Consider the following 22,839-nt stretch of genomic DNA (forward strand, 5'->3'; position numbering starts at 1 on the left):
TTCTTCCTATCTCCTGCCAGACATCTTCAAGGGCATCACATGCAGACAGTCTGGTCCTTGGCATGTTAGGGGCTATCTACCTGCCTGGTCAGAGGCCCATTTTAGACATGCTCTTACCTGTGCAGCAGGTACAAGAACTGTCTAAGGCAGAGGTAGAGGTCTCCTGCCATGCCACAGAAATGGCCATACCTCTGATGGGACTGTCACACAGCTTCCTCACCAGGACATGTAAAGACAATATCAAGGTGGAAAGCAACTCGTGTATTACAGGCTTTCCTGCAGAGGGAGCTGGGACAACTATCTTCCAGAGGAACCTTTGCTGCATTCCAATGCACTGTGGAGGATATGGCCAGGATATTCCAGCACAGACACACAGCTCCTCTAATCTCTGCAGAACTTGTGCTGTAAGTCCCGGCAGACGCTGTGTGAGCTCCCTGACCCTGCACTGAGAGCAGACTGCTGGCTATGCCTCCTCCCTCTCCACCTCTGTAACTCCCATGTAGCCCCAAAGAAGAAAGGCTAAAAACTCCTCAATGGTTCCCTTCCCTTTGTCTACTGGGAATATGACTCTGCTGAGCACCCTCAAATCTCTGTCTTAGGAGATAAAGGCAAGTGATTCTCATGGACTGGGGGATTACAACGCTCTGGAAGGGATACAGTCCTCCAAGCTGCACAAACCCCAAGTGCTAATGCCATGTCCTCCCTTACATGATACAAGAGGTTTGCGCAAAACCTCAAGAGGCTTTAGAAATACAAGGACAAGACACTTGCACTGATCTGGGTCTGAAATAAGCCCAGCAGGGCTTTGTCCCAGGGAGCGGTAGACCAGGAAACAAACTGCACAGGCACTGGTCTCCCATCGCCATGCCGGTTCCTCTGCTGCTCCCCTCATGTCCTGAAGAGCAGCCTTTCCTTTTACTTCTCCATTCTGCCTAGTTTGGCTCCTTACCATCTGCTCGGGCTCTAGCATCTCTTTGTCCGTGGCCACTGGCAGAGCCACCTGAGAAGCTGGCATCTGCCTCCATCAGCAGGGAGAGAGAGGCTCGCTCACCTGCCCCGTGCCCACTGGGGACCTTCTCACTGGAGACGCAGTCTTTGGTGGAACATAAAGCCTGGCTGTCCCCAAAAGTGTGATTTAAACAGAAGCCCTCACAGCTCCGGTTCAGGCCATGGACAAATGGCATGGGTGGAAGACTCTGGCTGCGGCGAGCTCTTTCTTCAAGGAAGGTTGGGCAATCCCGCTGTGTCTCCGGGATAGGGGAGAACTCCAAGGAGGAATCACCACTGGACCGGAGTGGTGGGGAGGTGCCGTTCTTTTTCCTGCCTTTCGCCAGTTCAGCAAAAGATGTCACTCGCTTCGGGGGGGAACTCTGAATGGGTATTGCCGGACTTTCACTCAGTTTGACCGGACAGCTCACCATGCGCTCCAAGGAGCCCAGCCTGCTGCTGGGACTCCTGTCCAGGTTCTGATCATAGCTCCTGGAGCGCTGCCGGCTTGTGTTGAGGTTAGGTGGTGACACATTCACATAGACCTGACCCTCAATCATGTTCTGGGTGGCTTCTCCCTTTGCCTCCTCTTCACTGCTCTCCACATTGCTTTCTTCTTGTCTCAGGTCAGGCCTTCTGAACAGATAGTATTCAGTGGGCTGGGCTGGGCTACCTTTGGTATGGTCTTCCGAGCAGCTAGTTATGGAAGAACCTGCTGGACTGGGGGATGACTGGGAAGACAAGTCACACGTGACTAACTTATAATAATTCTGAGTAGCCACAACGAGCCGCGCTTGGCTCTGGAAGCAGGCAGTGAGGTCTGAGCTCTCCGAAGTGCAAGGCTCACAGTGGAGGTGGTAGGAGTTGCAGTTGGCATCGAGGACAGGTGAGGAGGAGTGTTGACACTCACACACTTTCCCTGAACTCTCTGGGTGATGCGACTCACAAGACATCTTAGATTCTGTGGGTGATGAATGCAAATCCAGGTAAAAAGCTCCTGTGTCTGAGTGGCTGCAGAAGGAAGAGTCACAGGACAGGTTGGCTGAATTCAGGTTAGATCGAGAATGGCCATTCATTTTGTTGTAGAGAGCACTGAAGTTCACCAGCACACCATCGGAGCTGTTGCAGGAAGAGTCACTGATGTAGCCCATCTGTTGGTCAGTCACTTCAGACTGACTTGAGGAACTGTAGCAGCGACAGTGCTGGAGCTCTGAGCTGGAACAGTTGCACGTCCGGCTGTGCAGGGCATCCTGATTCCTCAGCGATTCAACCGTGTTCTGGTTCCACTCCTGGTCACCACCATCGAAGGAGAAGCTGGAGGAGCTGCCACGATGGCAGCTGCATTCATCCAGCTCCATGTGCTCTGAGGCCTGGTGGCACCGGTTCGCGTTGTTCCTCTTCTGGATGTCATCACTGCTGATTTTGTCCTCTTGTCCATCTACCACACCGGAGCGGCTGGCCATGTTCCAGGATTTCACAATGTGGTTGGAGTCGTGGAGGTGGAACGGGGGCAAGGCCAGCTCATGCAGATGAAAGGGAGGTTTGCCAGACACAAGTGAGTTGTGAAGGTGGAAAGATTTTTGACCCAAGTCATCCCCAAAGACGCTGAGGTCTTCACCCTCACTCAGCAGGAAAGGGTTGTGTCGCTTACTGACGCTAGGGACAATCAAATCCCTCGCTTTGCCTTCTTTGTTGTCTGAGGCCTCTGCTGAGGTTTCGGAGGTCTGGAGAAAGCTGCTGTACACCAAGGAGTCAGTCTGTGAAAGATCTCTGTCTGGAAGGGCAGAGGTCCGTGTAATGCTGAGCTCTGGCTGGCAGAAGGGGTTGGTCCTTTTGCTCACGGAGCAGCACTGTCTATCAGGGACCTGGCAATGCACCAGGGGAATGTGATGGACAATCAGCGTCTCACCAGTCAGTTTGGGTGGACTATCCATGGTGAGGAATGCTCTTCAGGACATCAGTTAAGCTGGTGCTACCCATGGACAGGTAGGGCTGCACATGAGAGGCAAGGAGGACACTTCTCATGGGGGAATTCAGATACCTAGAGAGAGACAAAAACACAAAAGAAGTCACCTCTCAGGAAAGGCAGTGACTATTTAAAGCACCCTTGGTTTGACTGAAGACTTCATGTGCTGACAAGGACCAAACACACTGGTCCTTGTCAGCACAAGTGCCCAAGCACGAGGTCCTGAGCAGTCCTTCTTCAGGGAAAGCATCACAATGTAAGACAAACATGTCCCCCTCCCTGCGGACTCCTGAGACAACACTTGTGCTTCCAACTGACCCTTCTCAAACTTATCTGAAGTCAGCTACTGATTTCACTCAAGTAGCCAAAGGGCTGCGCAGGCCTTGGGCCAAATGAAGACCTCACTGTGGATGGTACTGTGCGCTCACAGAAAGACATGCGGACAGCACAGGGTCTGAAATGAAGTGCTGCACTCTGATGAGAGCAATCCATCTTCTTGCACTGGATTCAATACCTTTGCCTGACTTTAGGTATCTTGAACTTTTCTGTAAGAACCAAACACTGAACGGCACTGCCAGACCTTGCAATGTTAAAGAGACGCAAGCCCAGGGTGAGACTGGAAGGCAGGAACAGACTGGAACAGGAAAGCAGCAACAACCGTTCTTCTCCAAAATCCAGGAAGCCCCATGAGGTCCTGAGCTCTTTTAATGGTGCCAGGGGAGCACGCCAACGTACGGAACTACTTATGCACATAAGGGCCTCTCATGTGAAAAGGAGAAGATGACTTCAGTGAGGCCATGGGGAGCCACTGGTGATGGTTAAATACGTCCCATACAGTACATTGCCTTCTGCTGACCTTTTACTGACAGTTAAGCCTGAGCTCAAACTGATTCCTCCTGTGGTCCGGGGTGCCCGGTTCACAGTTCTCTAACACTGTCACATTGTCTGTGGCACTTCTCTGCTTATCTTATTACCTGCTGCACTTCACAACAGTACGACTGCCACAGCCCACAGTCCCAGTAGCCGTACAGGCAGTGCACGAAGAGCCCCACTCCCTCAGTGTTCAGTAAACAGCAGGTTGTCATAAGTCCAGAGGAAGATGTTCACCAGCATTTGATATGGAAGAGCAGAGAACATATTCATTCCGCCTTCCCCATCTAACCCAGAGGTCCGACCCGCAGTCACCTCCAGGGCAGTCTGGAGGGGTTTTCCCTCTTGCCTTCCCTTCAAACAGCAGAGAAGCCAGCGCAGAGAAGTGCATGGGAGGGCAGCTAAGGCAGCAAGGAGAAGGAGAAACCACAAAAGATAACAGTGATCCAGGATGATCCTGAGGGATTAAAAATTATCTAGTGCTCTCATAGATCCATCGCTTATTCTGAAAACCCTGGCCCAAAGACCCTTAGTCAGCAATCCACATCCTATGTCTCATCCAGGCATCCTCAGTGCTCACAGCACCCTGACACCACATACTGTGATCCTGCTCCGGACTCCAGGACCCTGGGTCTGCTGCCACCACTGACCTTCAGACTCCAGAAAGTGGCATTCACAATATCTGTCTTTGCTTACCTTACCCTAGTATTTGTGACTATGGGATGATAACGGATTTGGAGCAGAGCTGCAAAGGCACATGGGAGCCCAGGAGGGAAATAGAGAAATGTGGGGTAAGTGAAGTTAGAACAACAGTGTAAGCAATGAGACAGCTCCACAGAAAGATTGGGAACTTCAGTTCTTTCAGCTTCGTGGTGTAACAATAGCAATTAAAAGATGCTAAAAAAAAATGATCAAAAGAAGTACTTTCCTCCCACGCATAGTAGTGCTTCTCACAGACACAGGATGATGCTGGCAGGAAAAAAATACAAAGATGGCAATGGACCTAGTGTTTACAGTAAACACCCAATGATGTAAAAGTTAATGCTAACACCAGTGTTAGCAAACAGACAAGCCTTCTGGTAGACTCTGCCAGAGATCATCATGAGACCTACATGAGGGGCACACTCACCCTCATGCCTGCTTCTGCTGGGGTGTTTCACCCAGGTTTAGGCTCTGAAGTAGACGACACCTGGACCACTTGGACCACATCCAGCTGGACTATCGTGGGACCCCTAAACTACCCCCCACCTATAGTCTCCCTAATGCCTATATCACCCTTCACTCCCCTTTCAGTGACTCCTCTGTCTTACAAGCCTCCGGCTCCTTTCCCACAGCCACTGAAAGGAATGAGTCTGTCCTCTGCCCGGTTCCTGGGACAAGACCTTTTATATCAGGGATTCCCAAGATCGCATTGTTCAAGAACCACTGTGGGTAACAGCAGCTCCTGGCTCTGTGCCTAGCACACGTACATGCTGAAAGTGGTGTTCAACAGCTGGGGCAGTGTTCATGCCCCATTTTCGAACTTGCGCACCACTGATGGTACAGGTAGCAGCAGGCGCCCCTATATATCCTGTCTCTGCTCCACCACTATGGGGAAAAAGCTGGTCCACCAGTGCCTATCTGCCCTTGTTACTGCCTTTGCAGCTGATTGTAATGCTTAGATCATGTCTCCCTGTAAAGCTTTGCTATATTTTGACTGTTGCCACAATGCATCCACTTGAAAAGCATAATTTTGAGGATACAGACCGTGATGACAGCACACTTCACTGCTGAAGCACTGGGTCTCCGCTGTGTCTGGGAAATGGCCGCCTGGAGCTGGCTCCCAGCGCCAGCACCGATCTGCTGAGAAGCCCTGCTGAGCAACGCACACTCCACATTGGTGCAGATGCTGCTGTGGGAGGACAAGGCTTGAACAGGCACACTTTGACATTTGACAGCAAAATGTCAAGAGAGCTGACACACAGCCATTTCCCAGCTGTCTCTCTGGAGCCCTGGCTGCAACATGCAACACTGCCCAGCTATTTGGTTTCAGTGGCAGCACAGGGTCCCCGGGTGGACTGTGATTCACTGGCTGTCACACATGCTGCAGCAGATGGATGCCCACTCTGCCTGCACCCACAGCCTGCTCCCAGCACAAGGCTCTGAGGTCCAATATCACAGGTGGCATGCAGCCAGCTCCTGCCGGGAGCCATTCTGACAGCTTCCCTAGGGATATGCATGACTTTTTTTGTGCCCTAGATACTCCTCTCTCCCTTAGGACACATCTCCTGGCTTCCTCCTGTCTCAGGGATGCAGGGAGGCTGGGCAGTGGCACTGCCAGCACAGGGATTATTCAGTTCCCAACACCAGAGCATCCTCCCTGGCCATATCATCCCTTGGCTCTCCCTCCCTGATTCTGGAAGACTGTAGAAAGATCCTCCCTCTTCTATTCAGGGTCTGGTAGGCTGGGATTGACACTGGAGCATAAATTCCAGCAAGCAGAGTAGTTTCAGATTCTGCTGGCTTGGATCAGCTCTTTGTAAAGCCTTCACAGCCCTTTGCAAGGGGAAGTTTCCAGATGTGGGATTGCAGTCTGTACCTGAACACTTTTTGCCAGATCAGTTTATTCTTCTTATTTATCATTTGCAATAGCACAAGCCCACAATGTGCTGAATCCAGCTCAGTCCTACACATACAACAGCAAACACAGAAATGATCCTGCCCAGAAAAGCATGTCATGGAAGAGCAAGGCAGGGAGGCACACAGGGAGCACCATGACTCTAGACACATCAGTACCACAGCCATTTTGACTGCAAATGTCAAAATTGTTTACCTTCTCCGTACTGACACCATCTGCTGCTACATGGGAGATATGGGTTCTTTATTCAGTCAGCTCTTTCTTGAGATGCAAAGGGTTACTTGGAGACGGTAAGGGCCAGACATTTCATTACCTGTGGATGCTTCGCTCCAGTCAAGCTAATACAGAGCACAGAAGAGCTTTTTGTGAGACATCTATGATGTGGTGTGGAATTGCTTATCAATGCTTGTACCTCTATGTATATATATATACATGGCAAAAACTCGTTAGCTGCAGCAAAGCTTGAGGTAAGTAGTGGGAGAGGAGTGTTGAGCAACAAAGGATGGTTCAGCACTGATCTGAGAGCTACCTGCAAAGCCGTGTCTGCGCTTTAGAAAGGAAGCAGCGTGCTGCAGATAACAGGGGCATGCAACACCTTGCAGAGCTGAGCCCTTCAGGCTCTGCACCTCATGCCTTCTAAGTCCTTGCTGAGCACTACATCGGGCCCCTAAATCCGTCCTCTCGCCTGCCCTCAAAGACTGAGAACATTGTGCTAATTTAAGGGTGGTCAGTGCAGCTCCGCGGCTTCTGGATCACAACCTCCTGCCTCTGCACCACTGCTGAGAAGATACAGAAGCCATCAGAGCCGGCTCCAAACTAGCCTGCAAGGCTCTGCTTCAATTAGAGGGGACTGGTGCAAATACCAGCCTTGACTCCAAGTCAAGGATCTAATGCTGATGCATTAGATGTGTTGGTCACATACCTCCAGGCATACCCCGCTATCTGTTACTGCTTTAGCCAAGATTTTGGAGTTCCATTGCTGATTGCTTAATAACCTGCTCTGCTCAGTGCTCTCAGCTGCACACATGGGGCAACTCTGTTCAACACACAGCGACACAAGTTTCCTCATAAAATGCAATGCAATACTGGGGGAGGCATGCAGAGATTTAAGAAATAAATGTGATTTAAATGCAAAAAGATTGCATATATAGCACAGAGGATGAAGAGGCAGGATCAAGATCATCAGAACTGTCAGCTGTAGGCAATGCTGGCTTTTCGGAGGCTGGCTTTTCTGAATAGATTACTGTTTCCACAGATCTTAGTCACTTCATTTATGAAACTGAAACCTTTAACTATGAGGGTTCTGGCTGCCTCTTTCTGAATGGCTATGGTTTCACCGTCGTCATCATCTTCCTCAGACAGACCAAGATCCCTCATGTCACTCAAGGGTGAAACATGGAAAAGCAGGGTTAAAAGCTGGGCATTCAGTCTCATAGATGAACCAGCAAAAATCCTTTTGTATTCGAGCTCCTTGTTCTTTGAGGGTTGTTGCACGTGAATCCCTGACTCCCAGAGAGCATTTGCATTAACAGGCCTGAAGAAACCACACAGCTCTACAAAACAAGCACGAGCAGAAATGTTGCAAAAAGCAACGGTTTGTGTGAGCTTGCAGACAAGGGCACGATACAGACATCTCCTCTTTGCTCCATGGGGAGAGATATATTCAGTTTACTCCCTGTAAGCCTACCTCCTGGCAAAAGGGCTGGTAGATGAATCCAGACTGAAAGCCACTCTTCAGACAGCGTGGGGGATCTCAGGGCTCACTGGTTCCAGCACCAGTTTCCAGGATCCAAGTAATGCAGTTTTTCCCTGCCCCAGCTTTGTCACTCTAAAAGCTGCCAGAAAGTACTGAATAGTTTTAAAAAAAACTCAGCAGGAAAATTCCAGCAAGCTGGAGGGCATTCAGGGAGCAGCATCAGTGAAGAGGATGGGGCGAGGGACACAGGATGAGTGGCTTGGGGACGGGGCTGAACCAGTGGGGTGAGTAAAAGGAGGGTGGAGGTGAGGACTTGGGGAGCCTGTAAGTTGTTGTAGGGTGGGACTAGCTAGCGGCGTTTGTTTGGACATTTCTCGCCAGCTAATATATCTCTGCCAAATTCATGTCTTCATTAAATGCTTTAGTAAATCAGCCAGCACATTTCATCAAAGAAAAGGTGTAAAAGGAAATACTAGTTGCTTGACTCATCCTAAACGTCCAGCTCTCCTTCCCTGCCTTAGGGAACAGGGAGCACAGTGAGGGTGGTCTGCCTGGTCCCAGGATGAATATTGCAGCACCCAGCGTTTAAAGGGGGCTGCAGCAAGATAGAAAGACTAAATACTTCCTAAATTTCTTTCTCAGCTCAGGCTGGTTCCTCTTGTGGTCCTGAGCAAACAGCAATTCCTGAAAAGACCCCTTCCCTTTTCTTTCCACAACGAGGTGCTGCCTGGGCCAGGGCTTTTTCCAGTGGTTTCCAGGACAGCCTGACTAAGCCCGTGATTAATGTATCATTACATCCCAGAACTATATAGGATTATGATGTGTTCAAAATGGAAACTGCAGCACGTGATGATCAATCACAGCCCTTGCGCGCATGGCAGCAAGGAGCTGCGCAGGGCAGGGATGAGGGCTTGCCAGCAGACATGAGAGGGTGCGTGAGATGAAAATATGCAATAGGTAGTATGTGTATTCCTGCTGATGACACAACTAGCATGAGGCAGGTACTGCCTCGCAGTCAGAGGAAAAGAAGCCCCACCTGCTTTGTGCATTTTGAGTTACAGAAGACATCAGAAATAGCTCAAGCAGCAGATCTATACCAGCTAACACAGGAACTGGACAGTGACCGAACGAGTTTTTCCCATTTCTGTGCTCTCTTGCTCCGTGACTCATCATCTGGCATGTGGCACTCGGCAGGAGCCACTTATAGGCCATGACTCAGAGCATCCACCCAAGCGATCTGGGCTGGAACCTGCTCCTCCTTCTCCCCACTGGCAGTCCTCTGCCCCAGCCCCCACCACATATGCTCCTAATTTCTATATGCAAATCCACAGAGGAGAAAAAGACTCTGATGTTTCTAGCTGCTAATATCACACCAAAATTGCTGCTGAATTAAACTGCAGACACAGTAAATCCTTTCTTATCACAGACACGCTTGTAGCAGCAGCAGCAGCAGCAGGAAGGACTACGCTTCTATAGCACCTTTCTGCCTGAGCACTCTGAAAGCATGCTGAAGATCTTACAAGAGCAGAAATTCCTTTCTGAAACATGGATCTGCCTGGGTGCTGTAGCCTGGCTGCTGCAGGGTTCCCAGAGCACTCAAGAACCCACGCAGAAAGAAAAAAATCCTATAAGCAAATGAAATTGCTGGGCAGACTCAGTAGCTGAAGATGCCAAGCTTAACCCCTCCTTAACTGCACAGATTTGTCCAGGGCTTAGCTGCAAAGCAGGGCTGAGGACCCTAGGAGCCAGAGGCTGCAGTTGAGTAGTGACAAAACCACAGCCAGCAGTTGTGGGTGAACCGGAGTCAAAGCCAGCAGAAGTGCAGACTGAAGGTTTTCCCACCAACTTCTATGCCTGGGAGCTGTGAGCTTAAAACTCTCTACCACGACAGCCACAGGAGGGCAGGGAACAAAGTGTCCTGCTGAGGGAGTCAGGCATCAAACTCAGTGCAGCTTTGTGAATCAAAGCCGGCTCTCTGACCTGTGCCTGCAGGCATACAAGATGGCAAAACTGCTCCTGCAGTCTGTTTTATGGCTAAACACAATGGTGAATGAGCAGCTGCTCTTGCTCAGGTGTGCACTGCAGGGGCAAAGGCTCCCAAGATGATAGCAAGAGGTGGAGAGGGCATGGGTGCTGTGTACAGATGGAGATATTCTCGACAGCACTGGAGATTTCACAGGGTGCTGAGGACCTGAAGCATCCCTAGAATTACTGTACTTTGGAAAGACCTCTCAATGAGAGGTCATGAATCACTTCCACTGGGCCCACAGGACTTTCCTCCCTAACATTTACTGGAATCTAATTTCAGACCACTTGGTGATGCCTAGACCATGGCAAAGGAGAGGCTCTGCTTATCCAAGGCTTATGAGAGGATAATTTCAGAAGCAAGTTTCATCTGCACGAAGAAAAAGCACACGAAGACAGCTCCATCTCAAGTAGTTCTAGATCCCTTATCACCTTCATGACTTGGGGAAAAGAGATGAGCTAAGCCCTGAAAGGGACAAAGGTCTGTCTTCACAGTGAATAAGATCTCCCTGCCATACAGCCACTCCCCGGCTGTGTATCTTCACTGTTGCTTCCTCTCCATCCAGATTAAAAATTGGCATTGCATTTCTGTCCAGACCACCCCTTGCAGGAATCACAGCTGCAAAACAATCCTAAACACTCCCAGAAAGGCAAAAGCATCAGTGGTCACTGGAGAAAGCCTGACAAATAAGGAACTCAGTCTTAAGATAACTCAGTTAAAGAGGCTGTAAAATGATCTTTACTGTCTAGTCAGCCCAGAGCTCCCCGTATGTAGGAATCACTCACTACCAAGCAAAAAACCAAACATTTCTGGTATGGCAGATTACAGATGTACAACCCTACGTAGCAACACAGAAAAAGCAGAACAGGCAGCAAAGGTGGCTATGGGAGAGTGACGTAAAACCACAGCTTCGCGAAGTTCTTGAAATAACTGAAATATCACCCCACAAGCCACCGTAAATAAAACAGCTAAAGATGTCAAAAAGCCCCAGCGGGATTATTTTCAGACTCGAACACAGTGGTGGTGCAGTGGTTTGCTAGCAGGACTAGGTACCCGTGTCGTAGTTAATAGGAGAAGCAATGCAGGTATGGCATTACCTAGCAGTGATGGGCATCAGTTCTGCCAGACAGCCAGAATGCCTGCACCTGCAGAGCTGTATTATTTTTAAATGATGCAATCCTACATGGAATTTAATACATACTGTGTGCAACCAGATCAGGAGCTCCAAAATCAAGCACAAACAGAAAACACCCCAGCAGCAACCTGGTTTTATTAGATGTTCCTCTTCACAGTGCACATCTAAATGGTTTTTCAAACAGCTAACTCCTGCTAAGACTGCAGGAAACTTTAACCCTTCCTAGCTCTAGGTAGTTCTGGGAAGAGCAGAAGCAATAACTGGCTACACAGGAAGAAATTTTCTGTCTCTCCAAAGCAGGAGTATGCAATAAGCAATTCAGTGGTCTGGAGGCTGACAGCATCCTGATTTGGGGATGATAGCATGCTACAAAGCAAAAAGGCTGAGTAACAACCCAATAAAGGCAGCATCTGATGAGACTAATGCATCAAATTTATCCTGCCCTCTGAAGGACATCAGGACCACATTTACTTTTGCTGCTGATATCCAACTGCTTTTAGACCACAGGCTGGATTTTGCAATCCCTTGAAGGCAGCTGGAGGAAAATACCCTGCAGCACACGGGTTTGAAAAGGGAATTTGCCTGATTACTGATAAGACTGTGCATTTCTTGACCCTTTTTTGGCCAGGTCCCTGAACAAACAGGTCCTCTGTAATCAAGTCCAAATGCTGTCTGAATCTCATTTCAGCAGAATTCAGGGTGGGTGAAAAAAAGGCAGAATGATTCCCCAGATGACAGGACAAGAAGCTTCTGAACTGGGAGCAAATCCTTGGACCATAGCAAACTGTGCAAGATTAGAAAACACTTTGCACTCCACAGGTGGTCTTGATAAGACCTCCCTGGCCAAAACAAGTCTGTCAAGAATGCTTTTCTCAAGAGAGACAAAATCAAGGACAACTGTTGCCACTAGCTCAGAAATAGAGGGAGGAGAAAGATGACAGATGAATGGACAGATGAACATAATTAGTCTTCATGGATCAACTGCTACAGGGAAGTTTTGATTTCAGCGCATGAACACAGGCGCCTGTGGACTGAACAGAGGGGTGAAGCCCTGTCCTCCACCTTTGCCGGCAGAGTTCAGATGTTCTGCATGAGGTGTAATAACCCCAAAGTGGGCAAATGAGTGACCGGCTGCTCCATTCTCCCCCCCAGTCACAGGCACCCTCCTCCATATGGGAACAGTTCACATCTAGAAGCGGGTTTCATAACCTGCCCATAGAAAGTTAGGAGCCTGCACAATCATAGTGCTATATATTCTTGACATCTCTAATAGTGTCCTGTTTTTATTCTGAATTCTTGCAACTTCTGGTGCTTGTAACTTCCTGAACCAGTGAGTTCCACACCAAATTACACGCCACAGTTGTAGTTATCTGTCAGTCCTTTTGAACCTATAGGCATTTAACTTCATTGCTTGTCCCTGGGCTAGAGCAAGGAGAGTATCATATTTTCTACTACATTTGCCACCCCGCTGAGCAATCCCAATCTTTTCATTCTGCTTACATACAAGACTATTCCTAGACCCTTGGTCTGGCCACCAACCTCTCTCCAAGTGTCCTCTCGATGTGTGGGTGTCTTTGTATGTTCGCATGGCCGGCAGCAAGGCAGGACTCAGAGGATCTGGATGAAACCGCAGCATCAATTTATGTAACAGAATATTTCCCATGCAACAGAACTAACAAAAGGCAAGCCAGAACCTTAATAAAATACCTATGAAGCAGACCAGGCACTCCTAATGATTACACATACTTTTCTTCTGAGAGGAGAAACTTATCCCTTGCAGGGGCTGGCAACCCAAACCATGCAGCTTGTAAAGCTCTATTCAGGACAGTTTATTTTAGGATATCGCTCCACAAGACAGCTCATGTGCTAATTAGGCTTGGAATGACTGGGCTCAACAGAGCATTAAGGGTCTAACTAACTAAATCTGATAACCCTGGATTAACCAAGGTCTTCAGCTGAGTAAAGTCCTGCTGGGCTGAAGAGGATGCATAGACCTATTCACTAGGAGAAAAAAGGAGGGCAAATGGGGATGATCCTTGGCTCTGTACTGGAAGAGCCAGAGACACACCAAGACTACTGGAGGGATGACCACTCTGCTTCTAATCACTTCAAGTGTGTTTGAGAGAGCTGAGGAGACACCTTAAGACTGTAGGCTCCCAGATCTTCCCAGCTAGGACACGCTCACATTTGGACACCTCTTTTCTTGAAGCGGTTGTGTCCTTTCTATACCAGATGTCTCAGAGAAGAGAATAAGTACCGGCAACAAGTGGTGGGGAAGAATTTACATCTCCTAAGCCCTTGCACTGAGATGGGCGTTAACTCAACCAGGAGGTTTCAAAACTCTGCAGCTTCTGAACACGTACTATAAATACACTGGGTAGTTTTATTCACACAAATACCAAGCCATTTGGGAATATTTCTGGGCTTTGAAGTTTGACAGCAAGATTCACGGACTAATTAATCACAGTATGTGAAAATTATTCCCATTATCAGTTTCAAATAATCTTCCTTAATTTCCTGGAATACTTCCATGTTACAAGCAGGGCAGCGCATAAATCATTATCATCTTTCTCGAGACTGTTCACTATTTCATGTCATGAACCCTACAGTTTCCCATTTGACACAAATAATTCCCATTTCTTCAGTTTCTCCTCTTATGAGAGTTTTCCAGGACTTTGTGCAGTTTTCTGGGCAGTTTCTTAATTCCCTCCAACTCTGCAGTCATGCTTCTGAGATGGGGTGACTAATTGCACACAGTTTCCCAAACAACAGCGGAATGTTCCCTGCTTTCTGTATCAACATTAGAAGTCCCTGTATAATAATTTTCCATTCCATTTCCTATGTACCCTACCTAACATTCATATCGAGATGTTCACCAAGTAAACTTCCTTAAGACCAGGGTGATATCCAGGTACTTTTTGCACTTTAATGACATCAATTAAATGAGTTGGAATCAATTTAATCAATTTAATCAGTTTAATGATTTGGAACCTGACAAAGTGTACTTTTGTGACTATCTTCTGTTACACACATTTACATAACATAGCATCAAACTCAAAAATTCAAGGTTTGCAACAAGACTGGCCTAGAAGAAACCAGGGGATTTTTCTTACGTATCTGTTCTCTGAGGAGAGGAGTTTCTTTTTGCTGTCTGTGGAATGTGGTTTTTGGGGGGTTTGCTCCCTCAAGTTGCACAAATTCTTGGTGTAGGCATGTGGGGAGAGGTTTTCCATGTTCCCATACAAATTCTCTTTGTGGTCCCCCAAGAGGTAAGAGGGTCCTCAATGTCTGACTAAGGTCTGGCCTGAAGGGCATTTTCCCTGGTGAATTTGCCTCATTAAATCAGTGACATCTGGTGGCTTGCCTCCTTGAAAGAAGATTCCCCTTTTGTTTTGATGGGCAGGCCAAGAGCTTGTTGTGGTTTTTCTTTTCAACCTCAATTCATGCCAAGGGAAAGCAGACAACAAGGCAGTAGACCAAAATACTGGCTGTCGAACATGCTCTGGTACAGAGGGGAATCACCTCTCAGTGCCTCCAGGACAAATACAAACGCATTGCTTCAGATTGGGGTGTTACTCCACCATGCAGTACCACATCATATCAGCAGCACAAAGCCTGGGAGAAGTCAGGGTTACAGAGACGGAGACATCCTCTGAGGTCTTTAAAGTTTGTGCAAAGTCACCAACAGAAGCACAGAGAACAGAAACCCCAATGGGTCAATGACTACTATCAGTGTCTCAACAAGATATGGTAAAACGTATACTGAATGATGTGTGACTAGAGCGTTGCCACCTTTGTGCATTAACCACCCTCATGCCATTGCTTGTCAGTGCTGGGACATACCTGTTTCTGGCAGTTCCTCCTCTCCTCCTCTGTTACTGTGCCATGAACTGGCTAGCCCAACTGTACCAGGGTCTAGAGACCTCCAGGAATGTCCAACGTCCCCCTGCGCTCCATGCTGCCTCGCCTTTCCTCTGACCCAGTCCTCCCCCCAAACCAGCCAGTCTAAGGGGAAGCAGGGAAGGGAACCACATGGGAACGAAAAGGCTGTCAGGCTTACTGTAATAAGTTCTCACCACCTTCAGAATGCTTTATAAATACAATAATTATAAATAGCAAGTTTCTGCAGAAATGAAAATGAGGCATATGACGGAGCTGAAAGCAGGAGAAGACATCTGGGTAAGGAAGATGATCTCCTCAACGGCCATTTCAAGCACTACGACCTGCAGCTGGAGATAAATCTCAGCAGTAGGTTAAGTCAGATGCCACTGACGGTGGACAAGAGAGAACAGCTTGTTGCCAACAGAAAATGGCTAAGTGCAGATGCTTGCTGAAATTCACTTGCTGTTCTTCTGAAGGGTCAAGCTACAATCACTGCTCATGATAAGCCACATCCAGGCAATAAATCCCTTAGAAGTGACTCACATGCTAACAAGTGTGAAGGAAAGGTCAACCAGCGCAAGCCAAACCCCAGGGCAGATGTGTCACTCCAGGTATCGACCCTTAGAATGAATTAGGCAAAGGCAGGGAAGATACGCTGTGTGGGCCAACAATATTTTGGGATTAGACATATGAATTATTTATACCTCCTACTGGATCTTCTCATATATGGCCTTATAACTCTACCACCTGAGTTGGTGGGAAAGGGCTGAGAGTGGGACTAAAGGGAAAAATGCCATGTAAGCAGGCTCTGGAACTAGCCTCACTACTAAGAACAGTAAATTGCACTGGCGCAATGGTCCAGACGGGTCATTCTCCCTGCTGAGAACGACATCTGTGAGGGCAGCTATGCTATCTGAGCTACACAAAAGACGCATTACAATGCAGTACGAGGCACATGTCCCTGCTCTTTGCCATGGGAACACCAGAGAGGGACCAAAAGAAGGTGGCCTGGTAAACAATTCAAATGAATTGGACCTACTAGGCAAAAGGAGGTTAAGTAAGCATGCGATTGAGCTTCACCAATGCAGGCAGAGCAGAATGGAGAAGAGCCTGCCCATTGAAAGCATTTAGGTCAGACTTCCAGAAGTGACAGCAGTTGGTGCCAGTTTACAAAGAATAAGGTACAGTTTTGGAGTTAAAACAAACCGGTGAGATGAGTCTAACTATGTAGAGCATATGTAGAACACTCCCTGCTCCCTTCAAGAGTAACACCTGAAGAACCTGTTCCCTGAGGGTCAGAAGGAGCTGAGAGAGATGATCTAATTGGTGCTGAACCAGGTCTGTGTTAGCCAAAGCTCAGGAGCACAAATTTTCCCCAGGGTTGACTGTATCACAGTTAAGCAACTCATCAGCTCAAACCTCACATCACAACTTGAGTTCTTGTGAAAAACTCATTTTCCTGCAACTGTATGCAGGTTTTTTTCTAGCACTAGAATGCAAGAGAGCTCCTGAGCATTTTCCAGAGCCACAGATGCTCAGGTGAGTCTCTTGCACATCTGGGAACCAAGGGGAAGGCAGACTCTCCCAGTCCAGTACTCATCTCTTGTCCACGTGTACCACCCTTCCTCAAGAACAGAGCACGGTCTAGTTATGGAGGTGACAGCAGGTCCCTGAGAAGTATCAGGTGAAAATCTGCTGTATATTTACCAAGGTCTTCCCTACAGGTTCTGATTTTTTTCTTGTAACTCCCAGAGGAGAAAATCCCCTCTTGTCAGAAGGAGCTGCTGTTTCTCATCACTCTGAGATATCTGTGCCACTGGCCCAAAAAGCACAACAGGGCAGTGACACTTGGTCTCTGCTTCCAGGGAACATCTTGCGCTGGAGCAAGGAGTAGGTTTGGTGCTTGTGCCAGTGTCCCATCACTTGCTAAGTGTCAGTACAAAGCATTGCTGCCATCACTCAAATATTTATTATTTGTCACTCAGAAGTACTTCCAGCCCCACACCCTGAGCACTGCCCAAAGACCAAGACATGGTCTCTCTCCCAGCAAACTCAGATGGTGAGCCTGAACCAGAAGCTCCCGTCATCTACATTACAGCCACTACATTACAACTCTGCCTCCTGCCTTCCTCCTATTTACAAGAGTTGACTGCAGTTGACTGCGTTTGGTTTTATTTTTTTTTCCTATCTGCTGATATAACCACCAGCGCTTGGTGCCCAGTAAGAAAGAAAAAAAACCCATTGTCTACATAACCCTGAGGCTGAAGCACAGCTGCAGTGGGGAGAGGAAGTGTTTGTGGATGTGCCTGCTCTTGCGCTCATCTTAACAGGTATGTCCCTGCTTTGACCCACTTCTTTCAGAAAATGAACATTAAAAACATTTTCATCAAGAGAGAAAACTGGAGCAGAATCAGGGACTAGAGCCATTTTGACAGCCTGTTTCTTTCTCTTTGGAGAGTAACCAACTTTCAGATGAGTGCTAGGGCACACAGGGAACCTGCTCAGCAGATAACACGACAAATCCCTGCTAAGGCCAGTAACAAACACAGCTGTCATTGATCATTGCTATGGATTTCACCCCCTGCCAGCCAAGCTCCCTCAGCTCCTTCAAGCCTTATCCTGCAGCCTTTTGCACAACTCTGGAACCGGGTGAACTTCTGGCTCTTTTGGACTTACAAACTGGAATGCCAGCAGCACTTTATCCACAGCAGGACTCTTCCCATGAAGCAGCACAGGTAGCAGATGAGTGAGCTTTCCCACAACTGGTTGGATTTCAATGGCTTCCACAAACACAGGGACAAAATCTTCTTGTCCAGTACTGTCCCGTGATGCCACAGCTGACAGGGAGGCGTCTCCACCGCCTCTCAACCACCCGCACAGATCTCCACATCTCTCACTTTTGGTTTGCTTTTCTTGGGTTTAACCATCAGAACCGTGCCTACTGAGATGAATTATCGCCCAGCATCTATGATATAGAAGTGGCTTTCGTCTGAATATCTCAAGCTGACCCAGTTTATATTAAACAGAAGGGTAAAAAGCAAACAGCTCTGTAATGAAACCTTTTTAATTTTTAAAGAGCAGATCTCTGGTGTATCAGGGAAAACGGTTATGAACAACATGAACAAAAAGCTTGGAGAAGTACTGCAGAAAAGACTTCGAATGTACATCACAAGTAAAAAATCCATCTGGAATCACCAAGCAAGGAAGGAAACCAGAGGAGCAATTAGAAGAGGAAATTAGAAGAGCAAGGCTCCTGACCAACCTGAATGAATAACCACACCAAGAAGGATATTCGAGGTAAGTAAAACAGCATCTTTGGTGCTGTTTTGGCAAGAAGAAGAATATTGAAGCTGTGCTGATGACAGGTTAGATAATACAGAGGAAAGAGGGTGCAGAAAAGGAAATGAGCTTTTGAAGTGGAAACAAATTCAAGAAGATCAATGCAGTCAAGTCAGAGGGACAAGATATTCTTGATCCCAGAACAATGAAAGAATAGCTGGCAACAGGGCTTTTGATAAAAATACCCGTGAGGAAAAAGAGGAAGGAGGGGAAGCTGTGTGGCTGGTGAATAATAAAGGTAAAGCCTGTACCTATTCCGAAAGAGGAAGGAAAGTGACCCATATTAGATTTATCAACCTGCCCTTAGTACTACATAAGGCTTTCAGAAAACATTGGGAAAAGAATAATAAGACTGGGAAATAAATGAAAAATGGGGCAAAGCACAACACCGGGTTGCAAAAGGTGGGCTACTCTCTGGCTATCAGGAATAATACCAGAGTGAGATCTTGACTCACCAGGAGCATCAGACTGGAAGAAAATGAAGATCTCTGGGACAGAGAACTCATTTTTTCTTCGCTATCACAGCCTCAGACACCTGAGAGGCGGTAATGGAGCCGTGGGCAGGCCATTCCCGAGTCCACAGTATATTCTCCTGGGCAACTTGCACTTTCTGCAATGCAGGTCCAGGTCCCTGGGATCCAGTGATCCCAGCTGCATTTTATCTCCAGCATTCTGCATCGATGCAGTGAGGAAGACACACAGCAGCAATTATATCTCCTCCCTGTGAATTATTTCAGCCAGCTCCAGTCACCAGAAGCACTTGCCCATCTTTTAAGCATCTCAAGGCAGAGATTATCTGTGCACTCTCACTGCTTAACAGATGCTCTTGTAAGAGTGGCACCTACTAGCTAGGCACAGCCTGTATGTCCTGGGGAGCATTCCCATCCCACACAGTGAAGGAGGCTGCATCACCTTCTTTTTGTTCCCTTAGGCAAGCATTGTACACACAGAAAATACACAATATTTCTTCCACACGCCAATAAAAGTATGCGTATCCTGCATAGATATGTCCTGTTGCCTGTCCTGTCCTCTGGCCCATGATGCACCCACAAACATACACATGCTGTTGTTACCCCCCACCAAGCTCCTGCAGGAGCCTGTTCTGCAGCAGCAGCACAAATGCAGTCTGGTACACACCTACGGGAGCATATCCCGCTCCCTGCTCCCATCAGGCTGAATGGGACAGAGACCTGGAGACACAGGGAGGATTCCCAGGTCTGAGGGCAAGATAGGGATGAGAAGAGGAGCTGCAGTTCAGGAAGCCCTATGGTGCTTCCAGGACATTGTCACAGAGCTGCGAGCAGAACGCACTCTGCTCCATGGTTTTGCTGGAAACCCTCTCCTTCCCACCTGGCACCCCACACTGAAACTCTGGGTTTATCTTCTTCACCAGGTGTAAAGGCCAGAGAGCCTTGCCACTCCATAAGGATGGAGAGGGAGCAACCAACTGAGAACCTGCAGCAGCAAAATGGTTCCTTCAGAAAACTGCTGCAGAAAAGGCTGTGCTGAGGATCGCTCCCACCTCCACAAACCCCTCGGGGCTGCACGCAGCACTGACCATCTCAGGGAACACAGTGAGAGGCTGGAGAATGACAATACAAAGGACACATTTACATTCCCTGACAATGACATCCCTGAATTTTCTCCCCTGTGCCCTCTACCACTGGTCTCTGATCCACAACCCCCTGTTCCTCCAGCTCTGCAATGCCCCTCACACCTGCCTCTAATGCTCCACAGATCCTCTACAGCTCTGTCAAACATTTACCATTTTATCTACATTTTTCCTACTATCCTGTTGCTCCTGACAGGCCTAAGGATGCTTTATCTGAATTATTCTTGGGTCACTGGAAAACTGCAGAAAGCTTTTGTGAATAGATTAGACCTGCCAAGCTTGCTCTTTAACAACACCGGTATACAAGGCTGTAGGTGTCTGGAGGTAAAAATGCCGGTCTCTACTTCCCCCATACTCCATACACCTTTATGACACTCATCAATCCAGTCCCTCTAAGATCTGTTCCTCAACAGCCAATGCTAACGTCACTCCCATTAACACCACATTCCCCTCAAACACCTGCAATTTCAACCCCACATGCTCAGCATCTTCCATAACCCCAAAAGATTGCATCTGCTATTTGCTTATAACCCCTTTTGTTGCTACATTCCCATGTGTACATTCCCCTACAGCCATATCACTGTACCACACATACTGAAATCTCACTCTTTTATACCTTTGAAATATTGTTCTCACTGACTGTCATCCTGAATGTCGCCTTTCCAGCATCTATACCCCTATCCCACATATACCCTCCTCTTTGTTCAAGCTCTTCTCCCTTTGCGTTTGCAGAGGAATTTGATGGAAGGATTTGTGCAGAGGGTGGGGGAGGGAAGAAGAAGGAAGGCAGGGGGAGGGAAAAGAGGGATTTGGCTATAACAAGACCATGTAATTAAGCTCTAGTAACTGGTACCCAGCCTGGACCCCTCATTTCAGTAATTAAAAGCAGTAATTCCTCCATTCCTAGATAACCGTTCTCATCCGATCTGTGAAAAAAGGCAGGGAGAAAGCATCCATTTGCACAGCCAGCATAGACACACCCTGGTCAGCACAAAGGACTCCAGCCTGCACAGAGCCCATGTATCTCTTAGCAGAACAGCAGGGTTTTACCTGCCACAATATTTTATTCTAATGTCTTTTGAGCAATTGATTTATTAGTATTTGGGGGGGAGGGGGGGGGGGAACTAACAGCCACACTGACAGCAGCCTTTCCTCTGTCTGCGTCCTTTGTTTCTGGCTTTTCATGGAAGCGCTGTCTGTCAAAACAGCTTTTGAGCTGCATGGCAGCATCACTGCCAGGGATGCACAGAGAGCATGGTAGCTGGCGGGACCAAAACAATCCGTGTGGGCTTGGTGGCCACGGCAGGCACAATGGAGAGCTGTGCGGCGGCATTGTCGGGGCGAAGCACAGCTCGCCTCTGCACAACCAGCCCCGGACATGACAACTGCTATTTCATAGCTACAATGGACAAACACACACTCTGCGCAGCAGCACCAGCCTCCTCACTCGATTACATCCATTATAATCACAGCAGCTCCAAAGCAACGCAACCTCTGAAGAGACAAAGCAATCCTAATATCTTTTAAGCTTCATCGGGTAGCTGGCAATCTCTACAAAAACAAACCGGCCACTTTGCAGGACAACAAACGGCCTGAAAACCAACAGTACGACTAACACCCACCCCGATCATTTCTCCATCTCACCTTTGCACAGATCCTCAGTTCTCTGTCTCCTGTCACTGGACACGCTCTGCTCCGGCACTGCTGAGCACTCAGATTCCAGCTGGCTCCGTGCTCTCTCACCAGGATGCTGTGGGAAACACAGAGTCAATTTTTTTTTTTAATTTTTTTTTCACAGCTGGATCCCTGGCAATGCAGAGGGTCTGCGCAATCACATCTCCAATGCTTCTGCTGCTGCTGCTGCTGCTGCTGTGACGTTGCTGCGTGTGAAGGAGCAAGCATGCCCACAGCACCGCCACTCCGGCTTGCAATCAGTCCCTGGGGGACCTCAGACAAGGCAGGGGATGGGAGGGAGCGGAGAAGGAAAGGAGGGGAAATAAGTTGAGCTGGAAGATGGAGGATTGATTCTTACAGGAATTGGGAAATCGGGAAGGTAGCATAAGGAGAAATAAAAAGACTAAAGCGTATGCCATAAAATAGAGCCGCAGCATCTTATTCTGTGATGAGCTTGGGTTTCAGATGCTGCATGGTTGCAAGCTGCCTGATCTCTTCTCCTGGCTTTGCAAAGGAAAGCAAGAGGAACTGGAGTGCTATGTTCCTGCCGTTGATAATGGCAGCCAGAGCCCTTGGAGATAAAACGCTAGTCTGCAAAGCAACACACAGGAGGAGGAGGATGGGAGGACTTACTACTGAGAGATCAGGAAGACTACAAGAAGCTTCTTGAAGCTTCTTTTACATTTCTGTAGTGCCTTGTCCTAAAGAGAGATTGCTATCCTGGGGCCATGTGAAAGGATTTTCCCTCACCCCCTTTCACCAGAGGCAGCTGCAACCTGCTCCATAGGCAAGTCAGTGCAGTGCCTGACAGGGCACAGGTAGCTTCACCAAGGGACACATGTGGCTACTTCTTTTTTTCTACCACAGTCTGGGCACGACCACACATCCCAGAAACTCAGCTGTGCTCCAGGCTGTGCCCGGGGGAGATGTTTCTAGTGCTGGAGCAGCCGCCCTAAGACAACCATCCTGGAGGCACCACTCACGTTTATTGCACTTTGCCATCTAGTCCCGCTCCTACAGCCACCGCCCTGCGCT

The 22,839-nt window shown here is 48.1% G+C and overlaps 1 protein-coding gene across 5 annotated transcripts in view; it reads right to left on the reverse strand.

The window, feature by feature from the left end:
• RUSC2 (RUN and SH3 domain containing 2) overlaps positions 1-21,964 on the reverse strand; it is a 35,845-nt gene extending 13,881 nt beyond the window's left edge. For 2 of the 5 annotated variants that reach the window (XM_087777682.1, XM_087777679.1), the window contains exons 1-2: positions 21,775-21,964; positions 950-3,028 (exon numbers count right to left, since the gene is read on the reverse strand). In XM_087777682.1, the coding sequence (XP_087633808.1) occupies positions 950-2,921 (1,972 nt within the window). In that variant the 5' untranslated portion in view covers positions 2,922-3,028; positions 21,775-21,964. The remainder of the gene's footprint in view (positions 1-949; positions 3,029-21,774) is intronic. The other 3 variants (XM_087777681.1, XM_087777678.1, XM_087777680.1) reach the window with 2 other exon arrangements.
• Between the last annotated feature and the right edge of the window lie 875 nt (positions 21,965-22,839).

Source organism: Nipponia nippon, unplaced genomic scaffold, assembly GCF_047370975.1.
Source record: "Nipponia nippon isolate SJK-2023a ecotype South Korea unplaced genomic scaffold, ASM4737097v1 scaffold_40, whole genome shotgun sequence".
Taxonomy (NCBI): Eukaryota; Metazoa; Chordata; class Aves; order Pelecaniformes; family Threskiornithidae; genus Nipponia; species Nipponia nippon.